The following is a 24,164-nucleotide window of genomic DNA, read 5'->3' on the forward strand; positions in this document are numbered from 1 at the left end:
GGGGGTAGGGGATTTTCCAGCGTTATTTAAAAGAAACAATGAGGATTTAAATAAAAAAAACTAATTTTTTCATCTAAAGGTAAGGATCAACATTAAAAATTAAAATGAACAAAAATTATTACATATATGAGGGATGTTGACCCCTCCTCAATTCCTCGCTCTTTTCGCTACAGTATTTTTGGTAATTTCAAAAGATCTATTTATTCTGATTAAACAGCCTTTGTGATTCAGGGGTCATTTTTAAAGCATTGGAACAAAATTCGAACTTCAATGTAAAGAGCGAGATATTGACGAGGGGGAACCCCTTCATATACGTAATAAAAATATACGAATATAGAAGTTCGTTACGTAAGTTAATTTGTAAGTTACATATATTTATTACTAATAAAAATTTCGCAAATAAAATTAAAAGTTCTATTAGCCTTTTTAAGTAACCAAAAAAAATGGAGGGCAACTAGGCCTCCTCTCCCGCCCCTTTTTTCTCATAATCATCCGATGATGTTTTTTTTTTTAAGAAGTAGAGTTTTGAGAAAGAGTCACAATTTCGCGTAAAGAGCGGGGCTATGAGGAGGGGACAGCCTTTCATATACGGAATAATTTCTGTTCGTTTTAAGTTTTAATGTCGCTCCTTACTTTGAGTAAAAAAAAACTTTTTTTATTTAATAAGTAACTAAAGTCCTCTATAACTTTAATATCATTTCCTCTATAAAGAAAATTAAGATCAATAGCTTATCTGATACTTGTAAATGCCATTATAACGAATTTGCGGTTTCTTGTTTTTTTTTTTTTTTTTTATAATTTCTCCTTCGCATATCAAACAGTTCGTGGTAAAAAAAAACTATAGTAAGGAGCGACCCGGCTCAATAATAACCAAAACTCTAAAAAACAGAATTTTGATGCCAATATATACATAAAAAAAAATCTAATTGTAATGCTCATTTTAAATATATAATTGCTTATTAGTATTATATTATTAAACTTATCAAGTTTAGTATTACCCATCAAAAGTTACGAGTTTGAGATTATTCGCGTATTTTCGAAAAAAGTAGGCACACCCCCTAAAAGTAATATAATCTCAATGAAAATCGCACCATCAGATTCAGCGTATCAGAGAATCCGGTTGCAGAGGTGTCAAGCTCCTATCTGAAGGGCTCATTCTAACACAAACTAAAAGTTCTAGTGCCCTTTTTATGTGACCAAAAAATTGGCGGGCAGCTAGGCCTCCTCCCACGCTCATTTTTCTCAAAGTCGTCGGATCGAAATTTTGAGATAGTCGTTTTGTTCAGTATAGTCGAAAAACCTAATAACTATGTCTTTAAGGACGACTTAATCCCCCACAGTCCCCAGGGGAAGGGCTGCAAGTAATGAACTTTGCCCAATGTTTACATATAGTATTGGTTATTGGGAAGTATACAGACGTTGTCGGGGGGGGGGGGTCTGGTGTTTGGGGGGTCAGGGGGGACGTTACGGGGAAGGATCTTTCCATGGAAGAATTTATCACAGGGGAAGAGAATTTTTATGAAGGGGGTTCTGGATTTTCCAGCATTACTTAAAAAAAAAACAATGAGAAATTAAATGACAAAAATAAGTTGTTTCAACTGAAAGTAAGGAGCAACATCAAAACTTAAAACGAACAGAAATTATTCCGTATATGAAAGGGGCTGTCCCATCCTCAACGCCTCGCTCTTTACGCTAAAGTTTGACTCTTTGTCACAGTTCTACTTCTAAAAATAATAAAAAAAAACTTTAGTGGAAAGAGCGGGGCGTTCAGGAGGGGAAAGCCCCTTTCATAATACGGAATAATTTCTGTTCGTTTTAAGTTTTAATTTCGCTCCTAACTTTGAGTTAAAAAAAAACTTGTTTTTTTTTTTAAATTTAATCTACTTAAAAACTGGAAACTTAAAGGAAGTAGTCATCGTCGCCTGGAAGCGGAATTGGCGTAAGTGAAGGACACAGAATTTCGAAAAAAACGCGATAAGAAAATGTGTAAAAATTAAAAACGGTGAAAAACTTGCATGCTGAAAAGCATGGCATTATAAAGGAATGGTGAGAATTTCCAAGCAAAATATTTAACAGTTTCAGTACAATAAATTGTCAAAATATTGTTATGTCAATTGGGTTTTAACAGTTGGCCAACTTGTCTGATGCGTCAAAACCGGTTCAATCGCGTTTAGCCCGATACATGTAACTACAGTAAAATTGACCTGTAAGGTGTGAGTAAAAACTGAGTAAAACTTTTAAAGAAATTCTTGTATAATATAGTAACAAATGAATACGAAAGAATGTTAAGAAACAGGTACAGTTAAATGTCATAATTCTGCTTTTCGTTTTTTCCCCTTCCTTGATGTGTGACAGCTTTCTCTTCGGGACAGCTATTAACTACAGAGTTCGTGTAAGTGGCTGGTTTACTTGAAACATATTTGGCAGTTTCAAGACCCTTCATTGAAGCAAGCCATGACAAGTTCTTTTTGTAGAATTCTTGGTAGTAATTTACATCGACAACTGGCAACAATTGCATAAGAGGCTCTACATCTTTTATTTTGTCTTCTGGCAAGTTTATGACTCAATTGACAGACTTTGGAACCTCGAGATTCCCAACTTCCCTTACCTTTTAGACGCCTCTCCTCTTCTATCCTTGAAAGGTTATCTCTGGTATAATTTCGGCAACTTTACAATTACCATCTGTTAAACACTCCTTGTACCATACTTGTTTACAGAAATTCTAGCAGAATTCGAGCTATTTGACCTTTGAGAAAAGGCACTGTTGGACATGTCTCGAGCATGCCTGGGATTTAAGAAAATGTGATGGCAGCACCTGAGTGATCGCGTTTGGATTTTGACACTTTACTTTGACCAATTTTTTGACTAAATCTAAAGGCGTGTACACTTCCTGGTTCTTAAGTACCCTTTCAATGACACTTTTGTATTGCATCTACTTCTTGAATAAGACAGTGTCCTGGCTCACAATATTTCATAATAATTATCTCAACCTGTGGATTTTTGAACAGAGTGTTCTGCATATTGTAAATCGTGTTGGAGTTTTTATTTTGCGGAGCACATAAGTATGACCTAGTTTATTGAATTCTTAATATCAGGAAATACATGAAACATTTTAGAGTAACAATACAATACCAAAGGTATTGAATTGTTTGTTTACGTTTTCTAAATCTTTTCTTCTAAAAAATAAAGGTGAATGTTCAGATACATAAAAAAATTCTTCGTTAAAAGTGCATGCATCAATTACGCTCCCAACAGAGTGAAAATGATGCAAGTTACGTCAAACGGGTTTCGACTCGTAGCGTTGCATGGGAGTGTGATAGGGTAAAAGAGAGTCTAGATTCAAAAAGAGTGCAAATTTTCGGTACTGATAGCCCAATTTCGCTTAGAAAGGCCTACTACACCAATTCCACTTCCAGTTGACGTCATATTATTCACTTAAATGAAATATTCAAGTTATTTTCCTGGTAGTCTATGCTAGTAAGCTAAGAGCAGAATCTGTCTGATGATTGGCGTTGGATAGAGAAATGACAGCGTATACTCTTTGTGTACTCGGTGTATATAGGGAAAATATTGTGCCCCCTTCACCCGAATACAAAAATTGAAGTTTTCTTACCATTCTCCTTCAAAACTCTTTTCAGAAAGTTTCAATGTGTTTCCTAAGCCGAAAGATATTACAGGGTAAAACGCACCAAAACTGCGTAAAAAATCAGTCAACATCTCAGGGAGACATTTGGCTTCGGGTATTCATTGTACAATGCTCCACGCTGGTTTCAACAGCTGAAGATTAGTGAACCACAGAGAATTACCGACATTACCAATTATATAGTAGAGAGGCAATAGGGATACTCTTGTACGTAAGAAGATAGTAGAAACTTAAGAGATATACGTTCCTCCCGTTTCTTAGTCTCAAATATAGAGGTTGTTTCTTGGTCTGACCAAGGTCTGAAACGAATATTTTTTGTCAGTACAATAGATCGTCCTAGACAAGGAACTAGAAAATATCCTAAACGGCATTTTATATTTGAGATTAACCTGACTTTTTGGGATGGAGACAAAGTGTTAGAAAATGTGCTAAAATTGGTAGATTATCCTAGGGATATTGAGAAAATCGTAAAATCTTCAGATGTTAGGGGATTAAGGCTTTGGAAAAGTGTGGTTACCGAATTTGAAATTGCATTATAATCATCCTCGTCATTGACACTGTAAGTTTAAAATTTATGATGATTCTTAATGAATATTATACCGATAATCTAATTTTCACAGCTCAAAAGTATTTTTGCTTTCAATATAAAACATAAAAATAGTAATTATTTTTGCACCTTTTAGATGACAATAGAAAGAAAACTGTAAAAACACTTTTCTCTGGAAAATCCATAGAATACCGATTCTTTGGTGTAGGAAACGATTACAACATTATTTCCTGTTGCAGACCTTTCTTTTCTCTTTTTTGGATTGTTTTCTCATAAGGATTCAGAAGCCAAATTTTGATTGGCATATTTTCAATGAGCACTTTCAAGTGTATCGGAACAATTTTATCAAAAGCTCTTATTTCGGTTGCTGACAATATAAATGAAGCACTTCAAAAATTTGTTGAAATGTCACGGATTCTTTAAGCCGTTTAGAATAGTGTTTGCATACTGTACTTAACTTAAATTACTCGGCTAAAGAATTCTTTATAGAAAGAGGCAACTATAAAAAAAAGTCATTGGTTTTGTGATGGTTGTCAATAAATCTTTAATACGAGATAAACTTAATTTAAAGTCAAATAAAATATAGCTGTTTAACTCAGCATTGCTAGGAGATATATATTTGACGAGCCCATCTTATCAAAATGAAAGAGAAACCTGGTTCACGAAAAATACTAAACTTTTCACCCGTTTGGTGCTCATTTTTATCCCAGACCTATATCAAAGAGAATTCTAATGAGGGGTAAATTGACTAATACTACTACTACTAACAACTCAATGCAGCACCAAGCCATCTGAGGCCAACAGAGCTACATACGCTACTCCTCCATCCCAATATATTCAGAGCATCCCTCTTTACACCCTCCCAAGAAATTCCCGTTTACTTTAAATCTTTCTTTATGAAATCCTCCCACCCCAGACGAGGACGATCTGCTTTCCATTTAGCCTTAGACGATTGGCCGAAAAGGACAATCTTCGGCAATATGTCATCCTTCATTTGCAGAACTTGCCCTAACTATATCAACCTTTCTTTCATTATAGCCCTAGAAAGCAGGGTTGAACCACACTTTTTGAACAGCCTACTGTTTGAAATACGATAAGTCAGCGGGGTACCCAGAACAGTCCGTAGGCAATTTCTCTAGAAAACATCTGGTAAATCTTCATCTGCTTTTTAGAACGCCAATGCTTCAGAGCCATATTTGGCCGCTGTCATCACAGTACCTTCCAATATTCTAATCTTGGTTTGTAGACATATCTTCCTATTCTTCCAATTTTTTCTAATTGTGAGAAAACACCCTGAGGGTTGTCTATTTGACTTTTAACATCTTTACTGCTCCCACCGTCTTTATTAATAATACTACCAAGGTAAGTGAAGCTGCCCGCCTTATCAATCTTTTCATTACTCAAAGTCACCTTTTCATCTTCACTTATTCGTAGCCTTAGTCACTTAGTCGTCTTAACATTAATTTTCAAACCTACTCTAGCATCTTGAACCCGCAAAACCTCTAAAAATTCATTCATTTTGCTCATACTTTCATCTAGGATGCTCAAATCATCAGCTCAATCTAAGTCCAGGAGAGTTTTTCCTCCCCATTTGATTCTGTTGTCTCACATTACCTTTCCTGCGCTCCTTAAGACAAAGTCCATCCAAATTATCCCTATAAAGGGGTAAGGAACACAGCCGTGCTTAACTCCTGATTTAATACAAAACCAGCTACTAACCTCATTTCCTACCTTAAACTCAGCGGTATTATTCTCGTACATAGGACTAATCACCTCAATGTATTTGTCTGGTATACCATATAAGTATAAAACCTTTGCTAAAACTCTTCTATCAACAGAATCGAGCGCTTGCTCATAAACTACAAAACTGAGAACCAAAGGTGTTTGAGAACTAAGGCACTTTTCAATTATTAACCTTAGAATAAAAATTTGTTCGACACAATCTCTTCTTTTTCTAAAACTGAACTGTTCTTCTCTTAAAACTTTGTCTAGATCATCTCTCAGTCTATAAAATATAGTAATTTGCTACTGACAGAGACCAGACTAATGCCTCGACAAATACGACACTCACTCTTGTCACCTTTCCTACAGTGGTAAAGAGGTTTAATTAAGGTTTTCCTAAAATCGTTAGGTACTTACCATTTTTCAAAAATCATATTTATAATCTTCAATAACTTATTTCTAACCTCAGAGCCAACGTATTTAAGAAAATCATTTACCGCACTATTAGCATCTAGAGCCTTATTATTTTTAATCCTTATAGTACTGTCGCAAATTCTTCTTCACAAAACAAATCTTCCTTCACATCCAAGGTATCACAAACTTTTTCATTCTTCTCTATAATTTTTCCTGCAATTATATCTCGGTTTAGCACATTTTCAAAATGTTCCACCCCTCTCTCTTTAACTCTTTCCTTATCACTAAATATGGCTCTGTTAACTGAGATAAGTCCTGATTGATTACTCACTCTAAATTTATTAACATGCCTGTACAATATTTTCATATCTTGCCGTGTAGCTGCATCTTCCAGATCCTCGGCAATTTTATCCATGGCCTCCAATTCACACCTCTTTAGTTCATATTTTAATGCTTCCTCCACTTTCTTTACATTCCTTTTGTTTTCATACGATCTATCACTCAGGTAATTCTTGTACAAACTCCTTCTCCTCTCCATTAAACATAAAGCTTTTTCACTAATATTCCTAGCTGCAGTCTTAACTTTCTTCTTTATGACACCATCAGCAACTTCAGAAATTGTTTTTCTAAAATTATTTCAACCATCTTCCACACTGTCAAATTTTAAACTCTCAAGTTCAGTAATGAACTGTTTCTAGAAAAAAATTGTCAAGTTCTCGTCCTGGAGTTTACCAACATCATAACTTCCCATGAGGTGGTTATTCTTCCCAAATTTAAGCTTTAAATTAATCCTAGATTACTAGATTGTGATGTTTACTTTTAACATCAATAACAGTACTCCTATATACCCAAGTATCTTTTATTGATCCTGCCAGTCCTCAGTTTACTATAACATAATCTTTAACGTTTGCTGTCTTACCATCACGGGAGCACCATGTCAACTTACGGGCCATTTTATGACGATCACCGTATTGGTTATAACTAGATTGTTATACCTACAAAATCGCAAAAGTCTGTAGACATTACTGTTTTCTTTTCCTAAGCCAAATTTACCTAGGCTAGGATACCGTCTATCCCTATTTCTTCCAGCCTGGGCTTTGAAATCTCCTAGTAAAAACACCATATATCTACCTAGGACCCTGTTTATTTGCTCCTGTAACTGTAAGTAAAATTCATCTGAGTTACTAGTATCTCCGTCATCAGTTCAACAGGGGCATATACTACTTTAACTGATACCCTGAAACTTTTAGTCATAAAATGAGCAATTGGTATTCTATTATCCATAAATACCCAAGTACCCAGCCTAAACAAGACTTTGCAGCTTCCTTATTCATTATGAGCCCTAGTCCCTGTCTATGTACTCCATCCTTCCTGCCTAAGTAAAAAAATTCTATATCACCTAATTTCATGCTTCCTACCCATGGGATATGAGTTTCTGAAACTCCTAATAAGTCCATTTCGAATCGTCAGAATTCGTCAGTCAAAATTTCAATACGATAGTCATTTTTTAACGTCTTAACATTCCAAGTTCCAATTTTCATATTCTTTAAATGATTGAAATTATTTTGGCCTCAGGAAAAGCAATGATCCGGGATACCAATGCTGGACGAGGAGCAACATATCTTTTCAAGTCTACACCGAAGCACTTAAGCTGGCCTAGAATCGGACAGCAAGAAGTCCCTCGGACCTTCGGTATGAATGGAAGCTTTGTGCAATCCTAGGCCCATCTTGGTCACAGCCTGGTTTTCAGCCCTTGACGATGCTCTTCTATCGACAAGAATCGTAATCCTGCACAGACAGCCCCAAGCCTATTGCCTCCGACTCATTATATATTCATGCCCACAAATATCATGCTACTACGGGAGGCGACCCATAGTAGATGTATTAGCTAGGAAGAGGCTTTTCAGCTAAAAACCATCCGTCAAAACAGACCAAGCCCATAAGAATTATCCATTAATCAGGATCCCTTGCGAATGCTTTGTCGTTTGCTAGGCTATAATTTTCTCGAGGGGTGCCACTCCTCAAGTGGGAATAGAGTTGACCGCAAGGTCCCCAGTCTTGTAGGTACCCGGAAGGGTCGAGGCAGCCCTTTGCAGAGGCCGTAGATCTGGATCTGGATCCCTAGATGTGGATCTTTCGGTTTCCTCCAGTAGAGGATACTCCAACAATGGTGTTTTACGTCACCATGCAATTTACTCTATTACTGGGAGAACGTTTGTCATTCATGGGACGTGTGGACACGCCGGTGGGCCCTGTTGAGTCTACATTTGAGAGCCTTCAACCTTTTCCACCTCTATTTATGGCCTCAGGCGAGGATAAATCGACATCTTTGCTAAAATATTCCTTTAAAATATTCTTATTAATAATTTCGTACCAAATATTTTTGATTGAAATACTTTTCTGAGACGATTTCTTATCAATAAATTTTGCATCTCTCTACTGCGAATATCGGCTGAAAAATTATCTGTGAAATCATTTGAAAATTTAAACTAAGGGTAAAATATCACTCAGTATCATTTCACTTTTTTTGTCTCTTATATTTCAAGCAATTAAAACCAATATTTTTAGGCAATTAAAATCAATTAATACTTTTTGGGCTCAGTTATATGAACACCTTTTGGTCAAACGAGGTGAGATATTTTGTGCATGCAACACTTCGTTAAGATCCAAAATTTTTACTTCAGATGATGGAAAAAGTATTGCACTTCCCGCAAAGATTTGTGACTTACCACGTAATCATACGCGTTTGAACCAAAACAAAAAGCAATTTGACTGCATTGTTTTAATACATTGTTTACGTATATTCGACACTGAAGATAAAATAATTGAGTTTTGCTGTTATGATTTTTCGCTTATTTGTTTGTTTTTGTTTTTTTAACATTATTTTCAAAAAGAGAGAAAAAAATGTGGCATGAAAATTGTTTTTATTGTTTTAAAAATAGAGCTGTGAGAAAGAGTCAAACTTTACCGTAAAGAGCGGAGCGTTAAGAAGGGAACCTCCCCTTTCATATACTGAATATTTCTGTTCTTTTTAAGTTTTAATGTCGCTCCTTACTTTCCGCAGAAAAAAACTTGTTTTTTTTTATATTTAATTTCTGATCTTTTTTTAAATAATGCCCGGAAATGCGATCCCGCCTCCACAGAGAAGCCCCCTCATCATGAAATATCCTCCAGACAATTCAATCCCTGTGAAAATTTACGCCGGACAATTGCTCTTAACCACTCAGTGCGTAAACTTGAGACGAAAAAAGAAAGCAAGACATAAAAAAGAATTTTGTATAAGAATTCTGGAAAATTCGTGCAGTGCATTGGTTTCCACTGAAAAGTTCTCCCCCTTGAAACTTCCCTAACCATGGAAAATTTCCCCGCGGTAAAACCCCAGCAAACAATTTGTGCCCCCACCCGAATGCATCCGATCCCAATAACAAGTACTATGAGCAAACAATGGGCAAAATGTATGACTTAAAGACCCTTCCCCTGAGGCTGCGGGGGGGGGATCATATTAAGCCCAAAGGCATAGTAATTGGGCCTTTCAACTATGATGAACAAAATGAATATCTCAAATTTTGATTGGACGATTTCGGGAAAAAAGTGGCGCGGGAGGTGGTCTAGTTGCCCTTCAATTTTTGTGGTCACTCAAAAAAGGAATTATATCTTTTAATTTTTGTTTGAACGAGCCTTCTTCTGGTATTCTAGGACCAACGGGTTGATATGATCACCCCTGGGGGAAATAAATAAAATAAAAATAAACACGCACCCGTGATGTTTCTTCTGGCAAAAAATACAAAATACAAAATTCCACATTTTTGCATATAGGAGCTTTAAGCTTCTACAAGTAGGTTCTCTGATATGCTGAATCTGATGGTGTGATTCGTTAAAATCACTTGACTTTTATGGGTGTTTTCGCCTTTTATCAAAAATCAGGAAACTTTTCTCCGGCTCGCAACCTTTGATTGATAAGACTAAACTTAACGAAAATTATTTATTGAAATCGGCATAAAAAGCGTTTTCAGAGTTTCGGTTACTATTGAGCCGGGTCGTTCCTTACTTACAGTTCTTTACCACGAACTGTTTGAACTGCAATTTTCTCAGATTTTTCTTTTGGTAGTTATTACGTATATGAGGGATTGCCCCCTCCTCAGTACCTCGCTCTTTACGCTAAAATGTTTGTGAATTATGTAAAAGGCTTACTATTCTAATTAAACGGTCCTTGTGTGTCAGGAGTCATTCTTAAATAATTGAAACAGAAATTCAAACATTGCCGTAAAGAGGGAGGTACTGAGAAGGGGGCAACCCGCTCATATACGTAATAATTTATGTTCGTTTTAAGTTTTAATGTTGTTCCTTACTTTCAGGCGGAAAAAACTTGTTTTCTTATTGAATAATAACAACCACAAGCCGAACACATACAATATCTTTATCACGTAAAAATCATAGTTATGAAGCAGCTTAAGATAAAATTAAATGATAAGATTGGTTGGAAAATGAACACAAGCAAATTATTGCTTATATTGGGCATTATTTAACAAGATTCTAACTTTAACGTAAAGAGCGAGGCACTGACGAGGGGAGAAACTCCCTCATATGCGTAATATGAGTGGGGTTCGTCCCCTCGTCAATATGCTGAATACGCTCCACTCTTTACGCTGAAGTTTGAATTTTGTTCCAATTCGTTAAGAATGCCCACTAAATCCCAAAAGCCGTTTAATTAGAATAAATGGTTCTTTTGAAAATACTAAAAATACTTTAGCGTAAAGAGTGAGATACTGACAAAGGGGTAAACCCTCTCATATACGTAAATGATTTGATACAAAAACAATCTGTTCATTTTAAGTTCTAATGCTGCTCCTTACTTTCAGTTGAAAAAACTTATTTTTTAAAATTTAATTTCTGATTGTTTTTTTAAGTTAATGCTGGGAAATCCAGCGCCCTTTTATGGAAATTCTATCCCCCTATGAAAAATTCCTCCATGGAAAAATCCTTATACGTAGCCCTCCCCCCAACAAAAAAATCATCCCTGAAAATGTCTGTATACTTCCCGGTAGTCAATAATATATGGGCAAAGTTCATAACTTGCAGGGCTTCCGCCGGGGACTGTGGAGGATTATGTCTTCCCCAAAGACATAGTTATTAGATTTTTGGACTATGTTAAACAAAATGGCTAGCTCAAAATTTTGACCCAGTGACTTTGGGAAAAAATAAACGTGGGAGGGGGCCTAGTTGCCCTCGAATTTTTTGGTCGCTTAAAAAGGGGACTTGTAATTTTAATTTTCATTCGCATGAGCCCTCTTGCATCATTCAAAGACCACTGGGTTGAAACGATAACCCCTGAAAAAAAGAACAGAAAAAAAAAATAAAGTAAAAATAAACACCCGTCCGTTCATTTTTTTCTGGTAAAAAATACAAAATTCCACATTTTTGCAGATAGAAGCTTGAAACATCTATAGCAGGGTTCTCTGATGTGCTGAATCTGATGGTGTGATTTTCATTAAGATTCTATGACTTTTCTCGAATATATGGCAAATATTTTCAGGGTCGGAACTTTTGATGTGTAGGACTAAACTTGATGAAACTTATATATTTAAAATTAGCAAGAAAATCCAATTTTTTGATGTACCTATTTGTATCAAAATTCTGTTTTTATAGTTCGCTTCCTACTTACAGTTCGTTACCACGAACTGTTTGATACCATGAGAAATTCACTCAAATGAAGCACGTTAAAAAAGAACCTCGTGCATGCGGTCAAGAAAATCAGGAGTTTCCTCTCAATAAACAGAATGATGTCTCGTACATTTTGATACTTTGTAACAGTCTTGTCAGAAACAGATATTTTTGTCAAAAGTATCTCTTGAGAGAAGAGTTGTCAAGCATGAATAACTTTCTACTGGTTTATTATTATGAAGCTAGCCTAAAATTTCTGAAAAATATTAGTGACAACTAGTAAGAAAGATTTTCATCAACTGGATTTCACAGTTTGAACTAAAGTTTTTCTTTATTAGGAAAGATGTGTATCCAGAGAAAGTTTCTTTCTGTAACAAGATAAACCCAGTTACCTTCTACTACGCGCTATGGAAAATAAATATTCTTTTCAGTTAAAGCACTGAAAACTTTAGAGTAATTCGTTTGGCAGACATATGGAGTATTTCAGAAAGACTTCTTCAGTTGGCATAAACAGACAAAAAGAAAACTTCTGCTGCTGCGAAGACTTTTTCCAGATACTTTCACGATGAATTGTGAATACTTATAACAGTAAAACCTCGTGTAAAGGGAGGATTGCTTGAAAAAAAAACTATTTTGCAGTTACCTGTCATCTCAGGGGTGATCAAATACCGACTGCTCCCATGGATTTCTTTGCCTCTCTCTCCTAAATTTTAATTGCACTTTTTTTGTAATACAAAAAGTAACAAAATAATCCCTTTCCTCTCCATTCTAGATTTCTGAAAGGAAGTTTTCTGAAAGGAATTCACCAATGATAGATTTAATGCTTCTCTGAAAGTATCCCTCTGAATACACAATTCGAAACAAAAAATATGGAAGCATACCGTTGAAGTTTCAGTTCAAGCTTACTGTGTAAGCGCAAGTTATTTTGTATATCCTAACATGGTATTATGCAAAACTACTAAAACAGAGAAAAACAATGTTACGGTTTCTCACAGCATATCTAAAAGACGCTAATATAAGGATCATGACAGAAGCTCAAAATTATCTCTAATGAGTAAATTTTCCCCCAAGTTTCCAACCTTATAACAGCAGAAAAATAATCATCTAAACCTTACTCCCAAAATATCACAGAATTGTCAAGTTTTCAATTTGATTAGAAAATCGAAATCCCACTAATTATTTCTCGATGGAGGCAGTTGGAACGGATCTCAATCCCAATTTTAATATCTACAAATAGGACTTGGGATTTAAAATAATTGTCTTCGTCAAAATTTTCATTTACGCACCTACGGAAAAAGAAATAACTGGATACATTTGTACCAACTCTCTAGTGTTCGATTTCCTTCTCTACTGGCCTAGGTGCGAGCAAAACTTCTAAGTCTCTTTGAAATTTTTCTCTTGATTTCTCGGTTGACCTAGGGACCAGGTTTAACTTAAAAGATATGAAAAGATATGCCAAATCTTTGTTAAAAAGATTTTCAAGAAAAAATTCTGTTTTCTTGAAATCTTTGTTCAAGTGTTTGTTGAAATTATTACATATTTCAGTATCAAATATTGGTATACATAGGCCAAATACTCATGACGGAGAGGGGCAGGTATTTTTCCTGTAAGGGGAGTCCTTATAGATAAAATTAGATGTATTTTTGACTCACACGTTAAAATGGGCAAGAGACCTTAAAGACAGAATTCATATTTCGTAATTCATATTTCAAATTTACATTACATATTTCAGTATCAAATATTGTTGTACATAGGTCAAATACTCATGAGGGAGAGGGGCAGGTATTTTTCTTGTAAGGGGAGTCCAAATTTATAAAACTAGATGTATTTTTGACTCACACGTTAAAATGGGTAAGGGACCTTAAAGACAAAATTTATCCCTCCTTTGAGTCTTGATATGATGCAAAAAATAAATTCAAATATTAAAATAATGTAACACCGCACATTCCTCTAACAAACTGATGCCACCAAGTTTGCCTCCAAATATTTTTCAGGGAGAGATAAAATTTCAGTAAATAGAAGCAAAGGAAATTATATGTAAAATTTTAACACTCCAATTGTTTTGAATACCAGTCTTCAACATCCTTTGAGTTCATTCCAATCTACCAGAATTTGACAATCAAATAATTTTTTTATGTCAAGCTGCTACAGGGATTAAGCTGCTATAGGCTTTTAGAGCATCTTGCTGCTTGAACTTGACTCAACTGTTTCTCAAAACAATTTTACTAGTCAAATGTGCCACTTCAATCTGAGTCACATTGTCGTTGGGCTGGCCAATTTCTTCCGCAACGGAGGGGAGGGAATTAAATAAACACTTGATCTAAAAAGAATAAGATGGTCTTATTGCCATCTAGTTCTTTCTTAGTCTCTTTCTAGCAGCCCAACGGACGTTCTTAGTGAGCGTGTTTTTGTGTTTCTGTATTTAAAACTGTTCGAATTTGCCTCACCAAATTGTAATACCGAAAACGGTTTGCTTCTTTTCCAGGGTTCAGAAAGGAAAGGGTGATTGCCATTCGGTGGTCTTTACAAAACACAAAAGATACTGATATATAATTAAGATACGCAAGAAACTTTTACCATTCAAGAGAAAGGTCTAACATTTGTCTGTTAGAAAACTTTTTAAACATTTGCCTCATTTTTTTAAGAGATTTTAGCGGGCCCCACCGGTTACAAATATTATGCGCATGTCTTTCACTTTCTATGACACAGTCAGAAGGGGGATATAAAATGTTCAAAAACAACTCAAGGCTGAAGAAGGGCATTACACAAGCTGATAAATCACTTTTTACTTGATATTAATTTTTATAGAAACAAGTTTCCCTAATCAAAACAAAGTATGGCATTAAAGAACACCCTTTTAAATGTCCACCCTTTTCACTTTTATTTTAAAAGAACTTCAGAGTGCAATATGTCTAGTCATCTGGTAATTTCAAGCATGCTATTAAATCAAAAACCAGTCTTTTCAACTGAAAGTAAGAAACAACATTAAAACCCCCCAAAAAAACTAAAATTATTCCCCATATGGAAGGAGGCTGTCCCCTCTTGAATTCCTCGATTTTTACAATATAGCTTTTCAGGATTAAAAAATAAACTTATTCTAAATCAGCGGCCCTTGTGTTTCTGTAGTTGTTCGCAAAGAGCTGGGACAAAAAATTCAACATTTAGCTTAAAGGACGAGAGATTAAGGAGGGTGTGACACCACTCATATACGAGGTGATTTATGTTAGTTTTAAGTTTTTAAAGTTGCTCCTTGCTTTCAGCTAAAAAACTTGTTTTTTATTCAATTTTATGATCGTTCTATGAGCCAGGCCAGAAAATCCTCTCCCCCTCCTGGAAAGATACCCCCCCCAAAAAAAAAAAACCTGGGAATCCCCTCCCACCAAAAAAAAATCCTATATATTTCCAAACAACAAATACTACATGTAAACAACGAGCGAATTCAGTGATTTAAATCCCTCTCTCCAGGTGCTGTGGGGATCATTTCATGCCCAGAACCCTTCTACCTTTATGAATAAATTTGCTATTTTAAGATTTCGCTCAAATATCTTCGGGAAAAAGAGGCACAGGAGGGGGCTAGTTTCCTTCCAGTCTTATTGATCACTTTGAAGAAGCACTAGAATTTTCAGTTTTTACTTGACTAAGTCCTCTCCCTGTCTTCTAGGGCCATTTGTTCAATACATTCATCCATGGGAAAAAAAATAAAACGAGTATATATTGTCTTTCTTATGGTAAAAATACAGAATTCTAAATTTTTGTAGATAGGAGCCTTAAAACTTTACGGTAGGGTTTTCTTACACGGTGAATGTGATGGGGTGATTCCCATTAACATCACATCAGTTTTTTTAGTGTTTTTACCCCCTTTTTAGAAAATCGACGAAGCTTCCTTAGGCTCTCATGGGTAATGTTAATGGGTAACATTACACTTAATGAATTTTATGTACTTTAGATTAGCATGGAAAGCAAATTCATTTGACCTATCGATTGCTATCAAGATTCCTATTTGTAGAGTTTAGGTTATGATAAGGCCAAATTGCTCCGTATTGTAGTTACCACGTAACTGTTTGATTTGTCGATTACTCTTAAAAATAATTGTTTTAATCGTTTGTTTCAGTAAAGCCATTGCGAACAAGTTAGCCCATTCATTCTTGGAACGTTGTGATAAAAAAAAAGAAAAACAAAACCCACCTCGCATATTGACTCTTGTGTAAGAGCATTCGTTCCCGATGGACCGAAGAAAGCATCTCACTTTACCATGAAGAGTGAGAGCTCGAGTGTGTAAAAACCTCCTCATATACACGATAATTTATTGTGGCCGTAGTTTTAAGCAGATATAAAGCAAGAGTATGGCGCATAGTCCTTTATTCATGTAAAACCATACCTACTCCCATTGTTCTACTAGAAATGTCACAATATACCCAGCTTTCTCCTCCTTATGAAATTACTTTCTAATGATGTAGAGTGGAAAGTGTGGGTATTTGAGCTGCCTGTCCCCAGCAGTTTAAGGCCTATGACCTGGCCCGTACCTATACGGTTCTTCCTATTCAATCCCGCTCTCTTCTGCACATTCTATAAGTATTACTAAATCAACCCTTTTTCCATTGTCTTCTTCATGCTTTAGTACATGGTCAAACATTATAAGATTTCACAACTAGCAACACTAGGCACTTGATAGAAGGCAAGTCAGTGGAATATTTATAATTCTGTTGCAGCGGCTAGAAAATCTACGTGACAGTTCATCCATTTTTGACAAATCTCAAAAACACAGTACTTTCGTGACATGCAACTATTACGAGCCCAAATAAGGATACTAAAAGATACTTCCAGAACCTAAAGAACAGCGATCGGATTTGGTTTTATCAAATGCAGAGAAAAATTACCAAAAAGGCGTCAAAAACAACGCATGTGGTACAAAAAACGCATTATATAGCCGACCTTTACCTTTATCCCGGCGAGAAGATCATAAGATTTTCTTAGTTTCTCTATGAAAGAAACAATTATAAGCTGCCTTGTGGATCTAATTGAAGTTCCAAACGGAAGGTCTAAATACCTAAGTGAACTGGAACATGATATTGCGGCGGGACCAACTTGGATTGTATCATTGGAGGCGACCTCAAGTCCAAAGACAAGAAACTCTGTTTTGGAAATAGCAACTTAAAGACCGATTTCTTTCAGTCCATAGCAAACAAAATCAACAGCGTTCTGGAGTGCCCCAAGATTATCAGCCAAGAGAATAATGTCATCGATTATAAGACAAGTGACTTGCGTCGATATATGGCTCAATTAAGTATAGTGGAAGCTATCATGTGACTACTCTAATAGACTCATTAAATATTGCCAGACAGAGAACAGAACCTTGCTTAACACCACGGCGCACCCGAATACGATTACAAACAGTACCTTGCAAACGTATCTGGATTAAGGAGTTCTGATATATTGCCCATATATTGAGCGATATGTCATATGTATGTCGTGTATGACATAAATTAACAATATAGATGCATAAAAATAGAAGATCTTTAGGTGCTACAACTGATGAGACGAATTTATGAAATGCTTGTGCAATCTAAATTTTAACCAGATGTGGAATTTTTACTTTTTTAGTGCAATTTTTAGTTCAGATGCGTAGGAAAACCGATAAAAAAAACCATCGCAGGAAAGGAAAAGTGTTCAAACGATAGGTGAAATATTTTTTCAAAAAGAACAGATAACAAGTCCTTGTGCACCTTTTCTGTGCCCAAAAGTCTTGCAGCAAATTTAAAGAAATGTTATCAGATCCAGATACCTTCAGTTTAGAAGCTGCAGCATCTCTCGCTTTTTGTGTTGTTGCAAAAGCAACGAAAATTGACGAAGAACCAGCAAATCTTAAAATTTCGTGCGCTTAATAACTGACATGGTTTCTTATTTCAAAATGTTAGCTCATTTCTGCTTGAAGACTTACGAAAAACTGAACGGTATCATAGGAAAACTAAAACAAATTCCTAGCCCCAAGACCGATCGGTTTTATGAAAAAAAAACAATCGGTTTTCATATAGTACCGATGGTTTCTTTAGCGTGGCCCCATTTGTTTGAACGGTCTTTGACACATTCAACGTGCTATAATACTTTTTGAAACCCAAATATTTTTGGCTTAGAAGCTGGTTTAGAAAGGTTTAGAAGCTGCAGCATCTCTTGCTTTTTGTGTTGTTGCAGTAGCAACAAAAATTGAAGAAGAACTACCAAATCTCGAAATTTCACGGCCTAACGTCTGAAATGCTTTCCAATTTCAAAATTTTTGCTCATTTCTCCATAATAAAACACAAAAAAACTGAACAGTATCATAGGGAAACTGGAGTAAATTCCTCCCCATAACAACTGATCGGTACTATAGAAAAAACTAGTCGGTTTTCCAATGGTACCGACGGTTTTTCTTAGTGTTTCCCCGTGTGTCTGAACGGGCTATGACACTTTCAAATCCGATGTTAGTTATTCGAATAGATTAAGTCAATAAATTAATCATTTTTACTACTTAGACCTAAAATAATCACGTCAGGTCCTGAGTTCAACAATGTGTAGTGAGCCCTCCTTTTTCCTTTGTATTTATTAATACTTATCTGTTATTAAATACAAAAAGTTTTCTTTTCAAATGAAAGTAAAGAGTTCCATTAAAGCTTAAAACTAACAGAAATTGTTCTAAATTTGAGGGATGCTGCTCCCTCCATAAGCTTTTACTCATTATGCTAAAATGAAATAGTGATACCATGAAAGTATTTGTTGCAGCAACAAAATGTAATCAAACGATAATTCCAAGTGCTGATTTACAATTTTCCTTTTAATACTGTTGAACAGAAAGTTTCAACGTTTAAAGTAAAGGTAGATTAACAAGCTTTTCCATTCAAATTACATTGTAAAAAAATTCCAATCCAAATGTCCCTGTGCTTGAGCAATTGTTCCTAAGACATTGAAGATTAAAAGTAAAACTTTAACACAAAGAGCAAGGGTTTTGCTGTGGCTATTTTGCTATGGCTCAATCTTTTTTTCTACTCAAATATGGCACTAAAACTTTAGATTTTGTTCAAATGAGCCTTCTTCCAATATTCTAGGATCATCAGTGCAATACTATCAGCTCTGTAAAAGCAAAAAAAAGCAGATCTGCACGCACATTGTATCATTCTTCTCAGACAAAACCCAAATTTCGTTTCTTTGTGTGTAAGGCCTGGAAATCCCTGGAATAGAGTTCGTTTATCCGCTAAATTTGACTTAGAAATACGATCCCTCGGCCGTGACATAAAACAGGGCAGACTTATCAGAACTATAGCCTCAGAAAAACAAATTTACAAAAACCCCAAATCCCAGCCCTTATTCGAGTTTTTTATTCGTCTGCACGTTTACCCTAGTCCAATATCGATACGTTTTCTCAATATTTGCAGAAAAAATGTCATATCTGGGACTCAAGTACACAACTTTGTGAATAATATTCTTGTTGATAACGTGCATTGCTAACTGAGCCGAGCTTGTTTGTTAGTTTTACACCATTGGTGTATGAATGTACAAGATTCAAGGGCCTCCAATAAGAGAGAGGCTCTGACCATGAACTGGGATTGATGCCACCACCAGATGCCACTTCCAAAGTTTTACATATCTCATTTTTGTTGTTGTAGGTTTTGAACTTTGTCAATCGACCTCGTCTACATATTGACCGAAGAACAGTCGACGTCAGTAGACTAATAATTAAGAATGCCAACCCCAACGATTCTGGTAATTACACATGCTCACCAGATGGGGTTGAACCAGCTTCAGTTTTTGTGCACGTGCTGAGCGGTAAGTTTTCTAGACAGCATAGGTTAATCCTATCAAATAATTGTCCTCTTATATATAAAATCAAATAAAAAAACTATTTTTTTACAGAAAGTAAGGGGCGACATTAAAACTTAAAACGAACAGAAAATATTCGGTATATAAAAGGGACTCTCCCATCACGAATTTTACACTTTTACTCTTTACACTAAATTTTGATTATTTCTCACAACTCTACTTTTTAAAGCAGTAAAAAACTTTAGTGTAAAGAGCGGGGAGTTGAGGAGGGACAGCCCCTTTCATATATTGAATAATTTCTTTTCGTTTTAATTTTTAATGCTGTTCCTTACTTTCAGCTAAAATTACTTTTTTTTTTACTTAATTTCTGAACGTTCTGAATTAATGCAGGTTTTGAATATGGCCCACTGTATATGAATAATTAAAACGAAATTTGCTTGTTAATTTTGCTTTTTCTTTTACTAATAGTAGCCTTATAATAACCTAAGTTTCATTTTTGTTCCAGTTGTTAAGAATAACTCCTGAATCACAAAGGCTGTTATATTAGAATAATAGCCTGTTTTAAAAGTTAAAACAGAAACTTCGAGGTAAGAGCGATCTATTGAGGAGAGGCAACCCCCCTCATATACGTAATATTTTCTATTCGTTTTAAGTTTTGATGTTGCTTCTTACTTTCAGATGAAAAAACATTTTATTGCTGATTGTTTTTAAACAAAATCGGGAAATCCAGCTCCTCCTCCATGGGAAATTCCCTTCCCCCCACAAGAAATCTCTCCATGGAAAGATTCTCCGATGTAGCTAAAATTAGTAATATTTGCGGAGCTAATTTTGTAAGGCATAGTAACAGAACGGCCAAATAGGTCGAAACTATTTTCGTGAAAATTAAAGTCACAAGTTGAGCAATTCTTAAATGACCGAAATGAATGAAAAAAAGATCTCTAAAAGATATACGTAATAATTGTGTTGCGAGAGCAACACTTTGGTTTTGTCCCGTTTTTTTTTCTATGCCGCCGATCTCAGCTTATTCCTGGAAACTGGTATGGGTCTAACCTGTGCGGTTTTTACGGAAAGTGTGGACCTCAGGCCGGATTGATGAATATGACATTACATTTTGAAAAACTCCGCAGAACTCTTGCCTGGGGCCAAAAAGGATCGTTTTGGCTTGTTTTTGCAAAAGGGATGGTAGAGCATATGATGTGCGAAGTGAAGTGGAGTTATATAGCCTATGTCAGAGAGGAGTATCTGAAGTTGTGCAGCCAAGCTTTCGTTTCATCAAACCATGTTTCTGCTTTCGAGTTGAAAGCTCCGTTCTAGCAGGCAAGCACGGAGGCACTACTTTCAAATTGAAGATGGACTAAAATCTATAAGTGTTAAATATATGCGGCAGTTACCTGGCCCCACAGCCAATATATACTCTTTGAGTAGTAAATCAAAAAATTTACAGATGCAAAAATGTGGCATTTTCCCACGGGTCCGAAAGTACTGCTATCTATTGTTTCTACCCATTTCTGTTCGAGATTTCAGCTGGGTTTATCATTCGGATTTTCGGACTAGGGATTGCGGTAGAGAAATGGTATCAGACGTGCCTAATAAACTTTAACAGTTCTCTCATTGCTAAAGAAATTGGAGCTTATCCTTTGCTCCTTTCTAGGCGGTGACGTTAGAAAGTTAGCCTACGGCAAAAAAAAAATCAACTTTTGAACTAAAACAGATAGAATTTTTTTCGACGGCAATCGTTAGCTCTTGATGAGCTGATTAAAGTCCATTTTTTGGTACAAAAATTCCTTCATGAGGTATACCAGTTTGAAAGTTTCAAGGGGTTGACAACTTCAGTAGTAAGGTACACACTGAAATGAAATATAGGTCGATACAAATTGTGAGACATATAGAGGACTTGTAAGCAACAGTCGGCTGTTAGGTAATAATCACCTTTGGTAACGAGGGGTTGGCAACTTTTGCTAGTTGGTGTATCTATTATTTGTTTCCAGTGTATTTGATGGTAAAACCAATTTGGTTCCAGTGGTAAGACATGTAGGAAACTTGTAAGTAATAATCTGATGTTAGGCTACAGTCAACTTCAGCGATGAGGGGTTTGCAACTATGCTTGTTGGTGTACCAATTTATTCGTTTCCGGTGAACTTGATGCTTATCACGGGAGAGGGACTTATAAGTGAGAATTGGTTCACTTTGGGCGAAAAACGGCTGTTAGCTCATAGTCATCTTCGGCAATGAGGGGTTTGCCACTTTTGCTAGTTGGTGTACCTATTATTTGTTTTCGGTGTATTTCATGGTTAAACCAATTTGGATCCAGTGGTAAGACATGTAGGGGACTTGTAAGCAATAATTTTCTGTTGGGCTACAATAATCTTCAGCGAGGAGGGGCTTGCCACTTTTGCTAGTTGGTGTACCCATTTATTTGTTTCCGACGAAATTGATGTCTATCAAGGGAGAGGGACTTGTAAGTAAGAATCTGTTCACTTTGGGCTAGAAATTTGTGCAAATTGGTGCACATTGTATTCGATCTCTTTAAATCTGATATAATTAAGTGCTGCGCAACGGTTACAAACGATGACGTAAAACAATGAAGTGGTTTCGTAATAATTAGTGTCACCTATGGTATTTTAAACCTGAAAAGTTACGGATAGCTTTATAATACCAACTAGATTAAATAAGATATTGTTCCAAGTTTTCATCCGTCACGATGTCTACAATTGAAAAGGACAAAGTTCAAATGGCTGCAAAGTCAATTTAGTCCCTTCTTCCGATATTATTTTGTAGTTGTTGTTTTTTCAACGCTGAGGAATAGCCTTTGGTCATGTATAATTGATTGCGTTCTTATTTGAACATACCGTTTTAAAAACTTCGATAGGCTGACAACTTCATCATTTAACCGATAGTGAAGAAACAAGCACAAACGAGAATGTAAAACAATGAGATAGTTTCGTAATAATTAATAGAATGTCATCTATGGTATTTTGATCCTGAAAAGTTAGGGATAGCTTAATAATACCAACTAGATTATATAAGATATTGTTCTGAGTTTTCATCCGTCACGATGTCTGCGATTGAAAAGGATAAAGTTCAACTGGCTGCAAAGTCAATTTAGTCCCTTCTTTCGATACTATTTTGTTGTTATTTTTTCAACACTAAGGAATAGCCTTAGGTCATGTGACTACTGATTGAAAGCGAAGAAAAAAAATCAAAGTGTTGCTCTCGCAACACTTTAGTCGGCGAAGCCGGACAAAGGTTGCCGCGATACTTCACGTTGCCCGGGCAACGTAGGTCTAGTTTATGTTCGTTTTAAGTTTTAATGTTATTCCTTACTTTCAATTGGAAAAAAACTTTTTCTTTATTTAATAAAAACCACAGCCGAAGACATACAATATCTTCGGTTTGTTATCACGTAAAAATTATAGTTATGAAGCTGCTTAAGATAAAATTATATGCTAACATTAGCCAGAAAACAACACAAGCAAATTATTGCTTATATCGACCATTATTTAACAAAACTCGAACTTTAGCGAAAAGAGCGAGGTTCTGACGAGGGGGTAAACTTCCTCATATGCGTAATATGAGAGGGTTCGCCCCCTCGTCAAAACCTCGCTCTTTAAGCTAAAGTTTGAATTCTGTTCCAATTCTTTAAGAATGACCCCTGAATCACAAAGGCCGTTTAATTAGAATAACTAGCACTTTTGCTAGTTATCATAATCATAATCTATATATACTCATAACTCCCTCACATATGTAATAATTATTGTTTGTTTTAAGTTTTAACGTTACTCCTTACTTTCAGTTGAAAAAACTGTTTTTTTTTTCTAATTTCTGATTCTTTTTAAACAATTTTGGGAAATTCAGCGCCCCCTTCATCCAAATTCTCTTCCCTCATGAAAAATTCCTCCATAGAAAGATTCTTCCGTGTAACCAAATCCCCCAAATTCTCCACCAGAAAAAAAACCGGAAAACGTCTGCATACTTACCATTAACCAGTGCTATATTTAAACAACGGATAAAGTTCATAACATGCAGCCCTTCCCCCGTGGACTGTGGGGGATCAAGTCGTCCTCAAATACATAGTTATCAGATATTCCAACTATGTTGAACAAAATGTCTATCTGAAAATTTTGATCCGGTGACTTCAGGAAAATGAGCATGATAGGCCGCCTAGTTGTCTTTCGATTTTTTGGGTCACTTAAAAAGGACAGCAGAACTTTTAATTTGCGTTTGGATTAGCACTTTTGCGAAATTTTAGGACTAACGGGTCAATATGATCACCTCTGGTGGACAACATACAAAAAAAGAAAATAAACACGCCTGCTTGATCATTCTTTTGACAAAAAATATATTCCGCAATACAATACCACATTTTTGCAGATGGAAGCTCTAAAA

General features: G+C 35.8%; 1 protein-coding gene and 1 long non-coding RNA gene across 2 annotated transcripts in view; one reads left to right on the forward strand and one right to left on the reverse strand.

The window, feature by feature from the left end:
* LOC136032230 (zwei Ig domain protein zig-8-like) overlaps positions 1–24,164 on the forward strand; it is a 196,307-nt gene that overhangs the window by 153,186 nt on the left and 18,957 nt on the right. Inside the window, exon 5 of the mRNA XM_065712449.1 lies at positions 19,625–19,784. Within this exon, the coding sequence (XP_065568521.1) occupies positions 19,625–19,784 (160 nt within the window). The remainder of the gene's footprint in view (positions 1–19,624; positions 19,785–24,164) is intronic.
* LOC136032231 (uncharacterized) overlaps positions 1–24,164 on the reverse strand; it is a 250,742-nt gene that overhangs the window by 129,817 nt on the left and 96,761 nt on the right. The window lies entirely within an intron of this gene.

This window comes from Artemia franciscana, chromosome 10, assembly GCF_032884065.1.
Source record: "Artemia franciscana chromosome 10, ASM3288406v1, whole genome shotgun sequence".
NCBI classification, from domain to species: Eukaryota; Metazoa; Arthropoda; class Branchiopoda; order Anostraca; family Artemiidae; genus Artemia; species Artemia franciscana.